This window comes from Canis lupus, chromosome 3, assembly GCF_003254725.2.
Source record: "Canis lupus dingo isolate Sandy chromosome 3, ASM325472v2, whole genome shotgun sequence".
NCBI lineage: Eukaryota > Metazoa > Chordata > Mammalia > Carnivora > Canidae > Canis > Canis lupus.
This window is the reverse complement of record NC_064245.1, coordinates 74,464,884-74,480,233: the sequence shown is the minus strand read 5'-3', so window position 1 is coordinate 74,480,233 and position 15,350 is coordinate 74,464,884. Positions and strand designations below refer to the sequence as shown.

The following is a 15,350-nucleotide window of genomic DNA, read 5'->3' as shown; positions in this document are numbered from 1 at the left end:
TGGGATTGGGCCCTGCTTCAGACTTTGCTCTCAGTGAGGAGTCAGCTTAGGTTTCTCTTTCATTTTCCTCTGTCCCTTCTCCCTGTGTTCTCTCTCTCTCTCTCTCTCTCTCTCTCTCTCTCTCTCTCTCAAATAAATAAATAAATAAATAAATAAATAAATAAATAAATATTTCTTTAAAATAGGCATGATAGCTTTTTAAAATGTAGACATTTCTCTGTATTGCCTTTATATCATCCAAATATGCTTTTTTTCTAAACCCAGTATATTTGTTGGACATTTATTTTCTTGCATATACAGGGAAACACTATTATTTAAGCCAGAATAGTTTATGTTACAATTTAAATTTATAACATGTGTAAATTAATTCCTAGGTTCTCCCTACTAGCAAAAGCAGCCAAATGATCACCTTTACCTTTGCTAATGGGGGTGTGGCGACCATGCGGACCAGTGGGACGGAGCCCAAAATCAAGTACTATTCAGAACTGTGTGCACCCCCTGGAAATAGGTATGAAACGGTGGCAGCACCTGTGATTGTTATTCCCTAAAGCTTCTAATTGGTTCTTTGCAAATGCTAAGTAAAACACTTTCTTTCCTGTATGTACTTTAATTAGGAATGTTGTTTCAGAACCTGCAGCAATATTGTGGATGTTAACAGCTGCGTAAAGCTCCAGGCACAGGAGAGCTGATTTCCTACTTATTTCTGTCCTGCCTTTCTTTGTAGGGAAAAATTTCATTCTGAATTTCAGTAATAGTAATACAGTTTCCTTTTTCTAGTAATTTTATTTGAGACTAGTATGAATGAGTTTTCTTCTTTTCATTCCTGTCTCTTATATAATAAATTAAAATCCATTGCACCTGCACTGAACAGATATCTTTGAGCACCTACTGTGCATAGGTCTGTGCTGGGTTCTGGAAATTATCGATAAAGTACCATAGCAGAAAGAGGCCTTGCCAACAAAGAGCTGATGGTTTGATAGATTTAGAGTCACATATTTGTGACCTTGGTAAAGGGCTTGAGTTCACTTTGCAGTACCAAAACACCTTAAACTTTAACAACCACGGTACATGTAGTTAGCATGCGTAAATGTGATGATGCACACCCCTTGAGCCCTCAGTAACTAGCACTCCTCTATTCAGAGTAAAAAAAATCAGAAAAAATGTTTTTAAAAGTCAATTAAGTCAGTACCGTCCAATAAAAATAAAATGTGGGGGCAGCCCGGGTGGCTCAGCAGTTTAGCGCCACCTTTGGTCGAGGTCGTGATCCTGGAGACCCAGGATCAAGTCCCATGTCGGGCTTCCTGCATGAAGCCTGCTTCTCCCTCTGCCTGTGTCTCTGCCTCTCTCTCTCTCTCTCTCTCTCTCTCTGTATGTGAATGAATAAATAAAATCTTTAAAAAAATAAAATAAATAAAATAAAATAAAATAAAATAAAATAAAATAAAATAAAATAAAATAAAATGTGAGGGGTGCCTGGCTGGCTCAGTTAGAAGAGCATGTGACCCTTGATCTCAAGGTCATGAGTTTGAGCCCCACATTGGGTGTAGAGATCACTTAAATAATTTTTTTTTAAATATTTTTTTTCTTTATTTATTTATGATAGTCAGAGAGAGAGAGAGGCAGAGACACAGGCAGAGGGAGAAGCAGGCTTCATGCACCGGGAGCCCGACGTGGGATTCGATCCCGGGTCTCCAGGATCGCGCCCTGGGCCAAAGGCAGGCGCCAAACCGCTGGGCCACCCAGGGATCCCTAATTTTTTTTTTTTTTAAAAGAGGGGTGCCTGGGTGGCTCAGTTGAATGAACTTCTGACTCAGTTTTCAACTCAGGTCATGATCTCAAGATCTCATAGTCTGACTCCTTGCTCAGTGCAGTTTGCTTGTCCCTCTTGCTCCACCTCTGCTCCTTCCCCCCAACACACACACACACAAACACATGCACACATGCATGCACTCTCTCTCAAATACATAAAATCTTAAAAAAAAAAAGGAATTAATGGACACTATAAAAAAAAGAGAAAATGTGAGCCTCATAATGCAATTTGAAATTTCTACTAGATACATTTTTCAATAGTGAAGAAACAGGTAAAATTAATTTAGTGATTTATTCTACTTGTTTTAATATGTGAGAATATTGTTATACCATATATAATTTATATAAAAATTATTGAGATAGTTTACTGTTTTCACACTATCTTTAAAATCCATTTAGGATTTTATACTTACCACATATCTCGATTAAAATGCTAGATTTTTTAGAAGTACTTGTTCCATACACTTGACCCTTGAACAACATGAACTTGAACTGTGCAGGTCCACTTATATGTGGATTTTCTTTTTGATAAATGCAGTATAATACTATAAATATATTTTCTCTTCCTTATTTTCTTAACATTTTCTTTATCATAAGAATACACAGTATGATACAAATAGAAGGCTTTTAATAGCTAACTTTTTGGGAAATCAAGAGTTATTACATGGATTTTTGACTGTATGGGAGGGTTGCTAACTCCCTAACCCTCATGCCATTGAAGGGTCAAATATATTACAATTTCAAAAACTTTACAGTTGAAAAAAATAGATTTTGATACCTAAATTGTTCAAACATACATAAATTTTCCAATAACTGAATTAAATATCAGTTTTTTAATTTGAATTTCAATGAATTAAACTTAAATGACATTAACCATTCAGTTCCTGGGTCGCACTAGCCACATATCCAGCTCTCAACACTATAGTGGAGAGGATACCTCTAAGCAGTTGTTAGAACATTTACAAATCAAAGCTTTGCTCCTTGAAAAGTTGTTCTGGTCTGGGGAACTAAATTTGCACCCTGTGGAAATAAAAGCAGAGGAAATTTTCTGAGCATCTTCAATTGGCCAGCCAGTAGCAGATTAAATGTAGCGAATAAGAGAGGCGAGGACAGAATTGTTAGCGTATGCTTTCCTTGGGCAGGAAGAAATGACTGCTGTTAGCAAGGTAAAAAATACTAAAACAAAACAGAACTATGAAACAGAGATATAGGAACTCATAATGTTCACTGTTTTATCATAAGGGAGATAAGCATTCCACATCCACATGGGCCTTGCATTTTCTGAATAAGAGCCCCAGCCCACCAAAGTCATGATTATGGCTTTGCAATACCACAGCAGTCAAATATATTTAAGAAGTCATAGACTGTGTCCTATATTTTGCTGCAGATTCCCGTTCAAAACCTTTTGGTGTTGCAGGAGCAAAAACTCAGCTAGTAAGCAACTCGAGCAAACACATAAAGCACCTCATTTTCTAAGCATTCTGGATTACCAAGATTTTATTGTAATATTGTGCAAGTATCAGTGTTTCCCTGTGTGTTACATAGTAAGCTGTTTGCTACTCTTGAGAATGGGGTTTTCCATAGACATGTCTTTGTAACTCTCATTCTCATTTAATATTTTCATATTTCTAGGCCTCTTTCTTTTGAAAACAAAGGGACAATAATCCAACTTAAAGACCCCCCCCTCTGATTTGTCCCTTCCTTGTCATTACTCTGTGAAAATACATTCAGACTTTATAATAATACTCTTTAATGTTTGAGGATCTAGTGTTTTACACTTTTCACATGGATTATTGGTGCCCTTAAATTCAAATATTAGCTTACAGGGATTCCTGGGTGGCGCAGCGGTTTAGCGCCTGCCTTTGGCCCAGGGCGCGATCCTGGAGACCCGGGATCGAATCCCACGTCGGGCTCCCGGTGCATGGAGCCTGCTTCTCCCTCTGCCTATGTCTCTGCCTCTCTCTCTCTCTCTGTGACTATCATAAATAAATAAATTAAAAAAAAAAAAACAAATATTAGCTTACAAATTCCTAGAAATATTTTGAAAAATTATCCTTTTATTATTCATTGAAACGCTACTCCAGTTTATGAATTGGGACTTGGGCACTAGGTCAGTCCATGGAAATGCTGTCAGGACTCAAGCAGGTCACCAGCCTACCTAATATAAAACAGCAATAAAGCTATGGCTAAGTTTCTTTATTTTCTGATCACTTTAATACTATTACTGTGTTTTATATCATCATTATTCATAGAATTCCATGACCTACTCATCCTTTAGAACAGAAAATACTTTTTTAAAATTATTTATTTATTTATTCATGAGAGACACAGAGAGGCAGAGACATAGGCAGAGAGATAAGCAGGCTCCCTGCGGCGGGGGAGCCCAAAGCAGGACTAGATCCAAGACCTGAGCAGAAGACGGACACTCAACCACTGAGCTTCCCAGGTGCCCAGAAAATGCTTTTCAAATTTATGTCCTGCTTTTAAAAAATATTTTTTGTTTGGTAGATATCCAACTTTTGATTTTGGAAAATTTCAACGAGTACCCACATACCTCTCACTTAGACCAAGGGTTGGCAAACTTTTTTTGTAAAGAGCCAGATAGTAAATATTTTAAGAGTTTGTAAGCCATATGGTCACAACTACTCACCTCTGCTGTTGCTCAAAAGCAGAAAGAAATCTTACACATCTGTGTTCCAATAAATCTTTATTTACAAAAATGGGCATTCAACAGGCTGCCAGCCATAGTAGCCTACTTTAACCTAGACTGAACAATTGATAACATTTTGCAATATTTGCTGTCGCTTACCATATATTGTATATGTAGGTTTGTTTTTATTTTTCCTGAGTCATCTGAAAATAAGTTGCAGACATCAATACACAATTCCTAAGAACAAGAATACTCTATCTCAGGATTTATTTTATTTTTTTTTTGTTTTTGTTTTTGTTTTTTTTTTAATTTTTTATTTATTTATGATAGTCACAGAGAGAGAGAGAGCGCGGCAGAGACACAGGCAGAGGGAGGAACAGGCTCCATGCACCGGGAGCCCGATGTGGGATTCGATCCCGGGTCTCCAGGATCGCGCCCTGGGCCAAAGGCAGGCGCCAAACCGCTGCGCCACCCAGGGATCCCTATCTCAGGATTTAGATACCAATTATATCAGGCAAGGTTCTAACAGAAAAAAACCAATAGGAGATATATATTTATGTATTTATATTTGTATATTCACTGGTGAGTTTAATTTTAGCTATATTGTTAGAAAAAAACCAGTAATTATTAATTATGTGCCTTCCTGAGAAATGTTGTCTTCAAAACACATTTATGGAAAAGGAAATAATGACCTATGTGATTCATATATATTTATGAAGCGTAATTACTTTATATGTCACCAATGGGGATAAAAATAATTTTAATGAAGCTACATTTATTGAGGTTTCGGGGCCAGGTTCTGTGCTAATTGCTTTATATAATTTATCTCAATCTACACAACAACTCTCCTGAGAAAATAAAGTCGTTTATCCCAATTTTTCAAATGAGAAATCTGGGCCTTGGAGAGGCTCAGCCACTTGCCTGAGGGCATACAGCTTGTAGGAGAGCCAGAATTAATGTCTGCAATAAAATGGATTGTATAGTTGTTAGGGGAACTATTACAATATAAAAATGATCTTAACTAGTTACAAGAATTTCCATTTCCATTAAAATAAAGTTGCATGTATTGAAGACAGTCAAAGATGAAGGAAGGAAAGTTTGAAATGCAGGATTCAGTTTTTTAAATTCAGCTTTTTGGTTTCAAGTATTCGAAACACCAGGAACCTGATGCAAACATGAGTGGCTCCTTTTATCATTACCTCCCTTCCAGTTGTTTGCGTGTAAATGCGTGTTTTCCCTATGCTTGAAAACTTGATTTCCTTAGAGGGGGAGGGAACTAGTTCCCTAGATTTTTGTTTATACTTTAGTTGTGACCCTTTTATTCTGGAGGTAGACTAAAAAAGATGAAAGCTGGGGTGGGGGGAGGGGGATCTGAGTTGCTGGTGTGTGATTAGCAGGCCCACTAGGAGGCTCCCATTCTCTGTACTTTCTGGAAGGCCTTGCAGACCCAGCTGCTGATAGTTAGCTTCCTGTCATTTGGAGGCAAACAGGAGGCTGAAACGTTCCTATCAGATGCCATTTGTAAAAGCTTAGCAGGATTAGATGACCATGACAACTGAAGTCTTGAAAATTTTCTTTGCACTGTTAGGTACCAACATGGCAGATCTTTTAGGGAAGCTAGAGCAAAAAGTGTTTCTTAAAAATTCTTAGAAGAAATGCACAGAGATGATTTTGTTGATAGTAGAAGCCTTGGGAGATCTTTTCAGGGAAATAATGGATATTGTCTCTTGGGGTCTTTTCATCCAAGTCAGCAGATGCATTCCCATGCTTCCCTCACTGGGGTTCTGATCTGTCTGACTTAGCCCTCCTCTTAAGGGTATGTTTCAATGTTATTTGACCAATGTGGGGAGAACTTAAAATCTGCTTTGGAATAATCCACTGATCTGGGATTTTCCTCCTTATTTTCCAGTGATCCTGAGCAGCTGAAGAAAGAACTAAATGAACTAGTCAGTGCTATTGAAGAACATTTTTTCCAGCCACAAAAGTACAACCTGCAGCCGAAGGCAGAGTAAAATATTCTAGCCTTGGGCATAATTACAGTTAAGCTGAACATCATTCATTCAGCAGTGTGTTTGAGGACCAAGTGACTTGAACAATCGCTACAAGTATTTATGCATTTTTAATAGACCTACATTCCTCATTCTATTGTTGACCTTTAAGGTGAATAAAGAAAAGATGGACAAACCTAACAAACCAATATTTCCTTTTACACGGTTGAGCCTGGGCATTATCTGAATTAAAAAAAAAAAAAGATTTTTAAAATAGCTAACTCAAAAATATATTGTAATTACTATGCTTTAATCAGAATAAATCATGAATACGTCTCCTCCATAATTATTTTTATGAATAACTGAAACTACCAGAAAGCCTATACAATTACTAAATTATGGGCTGTCATATTATGGGATAGCCACTTTTTAGATATGTGTATATTTACCTTTCTGTCAGCTGCTTATAAGATAAAATTATATAAACAAACAAATGTCATATTCATGTTTAGGGAGACTAAAGTGGAGGAATTTACAAGAACCTCTAAAATGGAGCAAAAGATACTTTAAAAAGATACATTTCTTTTGACCTAAAACTTTTTAGTTCTAATAATATATCATTATGCATCATATATGTGCTAGGAAAAAACAGCCTAACCATCTTTGTGCAGTACATTAACATTCATTTTATCTCTAAATCTTGAATTTTAAAAATTGGTTACTTGAAACTACAAAGTATTTTATTGTACAGTTGTTTGCTTTGGTACAAGTTCATGTAATTTTTGGTACTGAGGCAGCAAGGACTATTAAGTATTAACTATTTAGCTGATTTGGGGTTTTTTTGCCTTGTTCATATGTGATTAAAATCTAAAACCATTAGATTTCATTTTCCAGTTTTGTATTTGACCTGTGCCTCCTACCCTCCTCATAATCAGTGCCTTTAAAACCATTTAAAATGACTCCCTTTGAGTACCCATGACTCAGGACCATGCTGTTCTTTATATACTTTATGTCCTTTTCTGGTTTTTCTATTTTAAAAGTAAATGATTGCCCATTATTACTATTATTAACCTAAATGGTTGCCAACAGTTTCAGAACAATGAAAAATTACAATCTGATTGGCAATCATTTTTTTAAAGTAAAAGGGAAAGAGGTTTTTATATCTTAGTGATACATAGTTCGTGCCCTTTCAGAACCCTTAAATCTACAATATCGATATATTTTGTCAGCTGCTTCATTAGAGAAGCTGTGTATATATTTTTGTTTTATGATGTTTTCTAGTCTCAAACTCTAGAAATAAGAAATGTCAGATCTGTATCCTCTCAGCAGATTTTGGAGCATATAAACTATATCCCAGTTTGTTACTAGATATGCAACCATGGAGACCCACCCTGCTGTGATGATGCTTACAGTCTAACTGGAGGGCTAGTGAGTAACTGTAATGCTTACAGATTGTCTAATGGAGTTATTTGCAAAGCACTGAGGGTTCAGAAGTATGAGAGAGGGATCCATTCTGCCCAGAGGAAGACTCACGGAAGAGAGATGAATGACTGCTGCTTTGCCTTTGGGAGTGAGTAGCAGCTGAGGATGAAGAAGGAGGGATTCCAGGCATAGAGCACAGCACCAACAAAAGTACAGAGGTGCTGGAAAATGTGTGTGGATTTTGGGGAGGAGGGCATGCTAAAAACACACCCCAGGTATAAACTTCGGGACATACCCACGCTTCTCTGCCACTCTCAGGAGCCGGTGATTCAGTTGAAACTGAAGGAGATCCCCCAACTCTATTTCTCACTTGTACTTCCAAGAAATAGGACACCATGTGTGCTCACTGAATATTTCGTGAGTTTGGGACGCCTGGGTGGCTCAACCGTTGGGCGTCTGCCTTAGGCTCAGGGCATGATCCCGGGGTCCTGGGGTTGAGTCCTGCATCAGGCTCCCTGCAGGGAGCTTGCTTCTCCCTCTGCTGTATTTCTGTCTCCCTCTGTGTCTCTCATGAATAAATAAATAAAATATTTTTAAAAATAAAATAAAAATAAAAACATTTTTTAAACTTGTGAGTTTTTGTATTATGGATGGCAGGTAGGAAAATGTGTGTTGCATAAAGCTTGCAACATAAGACCCCTGAGTACCAATCATGGTCTGCTGTGAAGCATCTTTGTGACCTTGATCAAGTCACTTAACCTCTCAAAGTCTAGCAGAGCCTAGAACTGCTATAGAAATATCCTATGTCCCCCTCGCACCCCCACTCCCTGACGTAAGTAGCCTCTCCTGTTATCAACATCCCCACCAGAGTGGTATATTTGTTATAACCAATGAAACTACATTGATATATTATCACCTGACTGTGGAGACAAAAGATCATTGTTTGCCAGGGGTTGGGGCAGGGGCACAGAGCTGTGAATAGGTGAAGCACAGAGGATTTTTAGGAAAGTAAAAATACTCTATACGGTACTATACTGGTGAGTACCTATCGTTATACATTTGTCCAAACCCATAGAACGTACAACACCAAGAGTAAGTCCTAAGGTAGACCATGGACTTTGGGTGATAATTTTGTCAGTTTTTAAATTAAGAGATTTTGCTAAATGATCTCTGAGGTCATTTCATTCTGCGAGTCTTTAAATTATGTGGAAAATACATGAAGGACGCTATCAACAACAATAAATCAGACTCTTGATTTCGTTTGGCAAGGGGCACCTGGGTGGCTCAGTGGTTGAGCGTCTGTCTTTAGCTTAGGTCGTGATCCCAGGGTCCTGGATCGAGTCCCACATCGGGCCCCTGCGAAGAGCCTGCTTCTCCCTCTGCCTATGTCCCTGTCTCTCTCTCTCTCTCTCATGCATAAATAAATAAAATCTTAAAAAAAAATCATTGGCAAGTCTTCTTTGGCAGAATGCATAACTAGTCCTCTCACGAGACCTAACCTTGGAGGTAAGGGGAAAACACTTGGTACCAGAGGCAGCCTTGCGTTCCTATCCTGCCTGGCCTTGCAGCCTGATGGGTGTGAGCTGAAGCTCGGGACAAGCCACGCAGAACCATGTGGCCAGCGGTGCCAGGAAAGGTTTTGCAGGGGAGTAAGGTGCTGATCAGGACTGAGCACCGTCAGTTTCTAAGAGCTACCCCTGCTTGGGGTAGGTGGCCCCATTGGAGTGGAGAGGTGACACCGCTTTCTCTTGGTGTCCCTGAAAAAACAGATCCCGTCTGGTCTGAGAGACTGCCTTGCAGGAGGAAATGCAAGCCAACTTTGAATTTTCTTTGCGGTCTGTGGAGTAACAGCTGTTACTCTTTAAGACAAAAATGAGAGCGACTTTCGTTCATCTCATCCATCCCCCTCAATCATCACGTGAACATGGGAAAGTATTGTTACTTCATGACATTGGAAACTCTTGGCCTTAAAAATAAATGAATGCCTTGGGGCACCGGGCTGGTTCCATCAGCTCCATCAGAAGAGCAGGTGACTCTTGATCAGGAGGTCGTGGGTTCGAGCCCCACGTTGAGTGTAGTGATTACTAAAAAGCAAACAACCAAAAACACAGCAAGTGAACTTACAAAAAATCCATAAACAAAGATAAATGCTTTAAGTGATGGAACAAATGCATATGTCCTACTTTGGAGGGACTTAGAAAGGGTGGCATCTGCATCAGATTTCTAATTTCTACCTTCTAAAGACCGATGTGTGCGTTCACGCGCGTGTTCAGGTCCCGTAGCACCGCGTGGCACCAGCCCGGTGAGCTGCGCCCGCTGTGGGCAAGCAGTTCGGTGACGGCCCCTTCTGGCCTTGTCCTTTTCGAGCCCACCAAATTCCGATCCCTGACACTGGTGTTCAAAACAATTTGGGAAAAAAAAAAGTTTAATTTAAAAAATTAAAAAATTAAAAATAAATAAATAAAAATTAAAAATAAAAACAATTTGGCTCCGGGAGGCTCTCTGCAGGTCCTTGCCATGCATCAAGCCTTGGTTCCGTCCTGGCTCCAAGCAGATTGGGAATAACTGCAGGGGAGGGATGGCTGTCTGGAGACGTGAGGCCCTGGGGGCGTCCAGCCGGGAGCGTGGGCACCAGGATGGAGAGCAGTGCTGGGGCCCAGGTTGCTTTCTCCCTGGCTCCCCCGTGTCAGTCCTGCCAGAACTGAGCTCTTTCTTGGTTTCTTCCCATCAGGCCCAGTTAAAGCGGCTTAGGTGTCGGGCACCCACATGCTGCAGGGTGCAGGAGAGCACAGGGACCAGAGAGCCAGCTCCAGGTCTAAGTGGCTCTTAGAACCACTTCAAAATAGCACTGGGAAATTTCCAGAAGGAAGTTCAGGTTGCAATTCAGAGACGACGGGCCTGATTGATTCTTAAAAAAGAAAGGGTCTGTTCAATATTTCTTTCATCATTGTGATCGTCAACATTCTCCCACATAAGACATTTACCTGGGCTACCAGCTCAGGGTTTGTTTCATCCACAAGGTCAGCCCACTCCATCGCGACTGTACTCCTCTGTTCTTTGAGGTGTCCCCTCATTAGCCCGCCTCTGGCTTGTGTGTTAACTGGTGGTGCTCAAAGCAGAACAACCCTTTAATCTCGTTTGAGTTATTGATGATAAAGATGATACTGATGATAGAACACAACACTGACCAAACTGTGACTTCACAGACTTCCTTCAGAATTTTTTTTTTAAGAATTTTATGTATTTATTCATGAGAGACACAGAGAGAGAGAGATAGAAACATAGGCAGAGGGAGAAGCAGACTCCCTGAAGGGAGCCTGATACTGGACTTGATCCCAGGACCCCAGAACCCCGGGATCATGACCTGTGCCGAAGGCAGACGCTCAACCGCTGAGCCACCCAGGCACCCCCAGAAATTTTTTGTCTTAGTTTGTGAGATTGATTTTTGTTGCTTGCTGCACAAATGCATATTCCAGGGAAGATTTCATGGCATCACATAATTTAATAGCTTTCTGTCCAGCATCCTTTCCACCGAAGTTGCTAAATGCGTACTCTCTGAAGAGACATAGATGTAGACCTCAAATGATGCCATGCTCATTTAATCTCTTGATACTTTATCAACAAAGGTCTGGTTGCACACCAGAGTATACACCATCTAAAAGAAGATTATCTTATTTCCTGACTGTGGTTCCATCCACCATGTGGCTGGTCGACTCAAGCAAAGCCTTCAACAGGACCTCTTTGGGAATTCTTGGACCTCATTCATGTAGCTCCCTTTATTTATTGGTCTTCATAACTCAATACAAAAATGTAATTTTGTTTTCTAACAGGCAAGTAATCTGTTAAAAGAAATCACTAAAGGGGCACCTGGCTGATTTCAGTTGGTAGAGCATGCAACTCTTGATCTTGCAGTCATGAGTTTGAGCCTTGCGTTGGGCACAGAGTTTACTTTAAAAAAAAAAGAAATCACTAAAATCCATAAGATGTGAAAAGTCACTGTCTTTGTGCCATTGGAGCCCAAGAGAACTGAGAGCAGTGCTCTTTCATTAAGGTTGACATAAGCTGGGACACCTGGGTGCCTCAGCGGTTGGGCGTCTGCCTTGGGCTCAGGGCATGATCCTGGGGTCCTGGGATCAAATCCCACATTGGCTCCCTGCACGGAGCCTGCATCTCCCTCTGCCTATGTCTCTGCCTCTTTCTGTGTGTCTCTCATAAATAAATAAATAAAATCTTAAAAAAAGAAAAAAAAGGTTGACATAAGCCACAAACCCCACCTGAAATTTTTATCAGCTCCTTCTGTGGGAGGCTGGCATTCTGCGTGACACTGGATGCATCAGTTCATCCCTCTTCTTAACTCCTTTGCCATTTACCTGATTACTTTTATTATTTTTTAAAAAGATTTTATTTATTCATGAGAGACACAGAGAGAGAGGCAGAGACACAGGCAGAGGGAGAAGCAGGCTCCAGGCAGGGAGCCCGACGTGGGACTCGATCCCGGGATGTGAGATCATGCCCTGAGCCGAAGGCAGGTGCTTAACCGCTGAGCCAACCAGGGATCCTGAACAGACCATTTCTGAATTGAAAAGCTCAAAAGGATAAAGAAGTTGATACATACATTTGCTCACAAATGGTAGCACAGCATACACGTTGTTTTGCCTCTGCTTTTCAGTCCCTAAGCAGAAGGACATTTAAGTTGTTTCCAGTTCTTTGCTCCTATAACAGCAATAAATAGCAAGGACTGTGTGGCATTTTCCCTCTCCTTTACTATAGGACAAATGCTATTTTAACAGCTAAAATATCTCTTTGTTGAAAGAGTAATATGAGAGGTACCTGGGTAGCTTAGTCTGTTTAAGTGTCAGACTCTTTTTTTTTTTTTTTTTTTTTTTTTAATTTAAGTGTCAGACTCTTGATTTCGTTTGGCTCAGGTCATCATGAACTCAGGGTTGTGAGATCGAGCCCCGTGTCAGACTCCAGGCTGGATGTGGAGCCTGCATAAGATTCTCTTCATCTCCCTCTGCCCTGCCCCCTCGCCCCATGTGCTCCCTCTCTCTAATTTATTTTTTAATTATTTTTTAAATACTTAATTTATTTATTCATGAGAGACACAGAGAGAGGCAGAGACACAGACAGAGGAGAAGCAGGCTCCATGCAGGGAGCTCGTTGTGGGACTCGATCCCAGGACCCTAGGGTCACGCCCTGAGCCAAAGGCAGACACCCAAACATTGAGCCACCTGGGCATCCCCTCTCTCTCTAACTAAAAAAAAAAATGGGGCACCCAGGTGGCTCAGTTGGTTGTCTACCTATGGCTCAGGTCAGGATTCCAGGATCTTGGGATGGAGCCACCCACCCCCCAGCCACCCCGGGTCAGGCCGTCTCTTAAGTAAATAAAATCTTTAAAAAATTTTTTAAAAGAGTGACATGATTTCATCTTTGTGAGAACACTTTATAAATTGCTAAGTGTTAAGTATTACCATCATTTGATAAATGAACATATTAGATTTATAAACTATGTTTCATTATTTCCCCGTTTAGTGTTTGTAGGTCTCTTTTAGAAAATCACTTCTCTTTTTTGCTGCCCTCATTTTCCCAGATATTGACAATAATTTTTTTCACAATAATTTTTAAAGAGAAAAAAGAATCAATATATTTTGCACCCACTACAACCTATTGGGGTAAGGTTGTGGACTTCGTAGCAACATCTTGAGTTTCGATTCCAACCTCACTGCTTCCTAACTGTGAGATGCTTCTTCACATCGCTAACCTCAATTCCCTTATCTATGGCGGGGATGAAACCAAATTATTTTTCAAAGTCACTGTTGACATTTTTCAATTGTCTGGGTCATACAGGACACTCATGGGTGATTAGGGAGAAATTGAAGTTTTCAGTAGAAATTTATTACCTACTGAAGAAATCACACAAAGGACATTAGACCCTGTGGACTGACACACAGATGTACCCTCTACTGCTCTTGCCTAGAAGAGAAGTTTGTCTGGGGAAATGAGACTCACACAGGACCTAGGAGAGTGTTGGAAGAAAATAGGGAATTCATTCTTTCACAACCTCAGAATGAGAAAGGCCTTTCTATCAAGACTCATGTTAAAAGAAAGGATTGAAAGCTACCCACATTAAATAAAATCTGTGACAAACTGGGCAAAAATGTTTGCAATTTCTAACAGAAAGGGCTTCTCTCCCTAATGTATAAAGATTCCCTGGATATCAGTAACAAAAAAGATCAACAATCTAATAGAAGAAAAGAAGGCAAATGATGTGGAAAGATAGTTTATAGAAAAGGAAACATATGGCTCTTAAGACTATTTTTTTAAAAAGCTCAAGATAGTTTGTGCCATTTTATATTCAATTCCTTGTGTGTTTGCGTGTGTGGTTACTTTTAAAATTTTAACATGTGGGACACCTGGGTGGCTCAGTGGTTGAGCGTCTGCCTTCGACTCAGGTCGTGATCCCAGGGTCCTGAGATCGAGTTCTGCCTTGGGCTCCCCGCAGGGAGCCTGCTTCTCCCTCTGCCTATGTCTCTGTCTCTCTCTGTGTGTCCCTCATGAATAAATAAATAAAATCTAAAAAAAAAAATCTTAACATGTATATTTCCTTAAACGTGTTTGAAGTTACTATCTCTAGTCTCTACTTAAATGATTCAGGAAATTTAATTTTTGCTTAGATAGTATATTCAAATGGTAGAAAATTCAAAAGTACAAAAGGGAAGATAGTGAAATGTCTCTTGTGTACCAGTACCATGGCCAGTCAATTCCTATTCATGAAGGCAATCACCTTTGCCAGTTTCAAGTTTATTCTTCTAGGGATCTTGTATGTAAAACAATTGTGTGATGGATTCTTTGTTTTGACTTATTTTATCCAAATAACAGGACTCTGTACACTCTGTTCTGCATTTTGTGCTTTTTACTGAGCCTACTTTAAAAAAAAAAAAAAAGCAGGGGGATCCCTGGGTGGCACAGCGGTTTGGCACCTGCCTTTGGACCAGGGCGTGATCCTGGAGACCCAGGATCGAATCCCACATCGGGCTCCTTGCATGGAGCCTGCTTCTCCCTCTGCCTGTGTCTCTGCCTCTCTCTCTCTCTCTCTCTCTCTGTGACTATCATAAATTAAAAAAAAAAAATAGGCTCTATGCCCAATGTGGGCACAGACATTGAACTCACAAACCCGAGATCAAGGGTAGCATGCTCCACCATTAAGCCATCCAGGCCCCCCTGTGGAAGTGTTTTAATGTTTGCAGTTATTCATTCCTCCCCTGTAGATGGGATATATGAGAAATCCATGTTCATTGTTAAAATCAACTGACATGTTGTAATTGTTAATGCAGAAAAATCGGACTCATACAAAAATACATTTATTCCATACTGTAAATGTAGGAGTGTCTGGGTGGCTCAGTCGGTTAAGCGTCTGCCTTCAGCTAAAGTCATGATCCCGAGGTCCTGGGATGGAGCCCTGCATCAGGATCCCTCCTTCT

The 15,350-nt window shown here is 40.1% G+C and overlaps 1 protein-coding gene across 1 annotated transcript in view; it reads left to right on the top strand.

The window, feature by feature from the left end:
- PGM2 (phosphoglucomutase 2) overlaps positions 1 to 7,323 on the top strand; it is a 40,464-nt gene extending 33,141 nt beyond the window's left edge. Inside the window, exons 13-14 of the mRNA XM_035714449.2 lie at positions 375 to 508; positions 6,369 to 7,323. Of these exons, the coding sequence (XP_035570342.1) occupies positions 375 to 508; positions 6,369 to 6,471 (237 nt within the window). The 3' untranslated portion in view covers positions 6,472 to 7,323. The remainder of the gene's footprint in view (positions 1 to 374; positions 509 to 6,368) is intronic.
- The last annotated feature ends 8,027 nt before the right edge of the window (positions 7,324 to 15,350 follow it).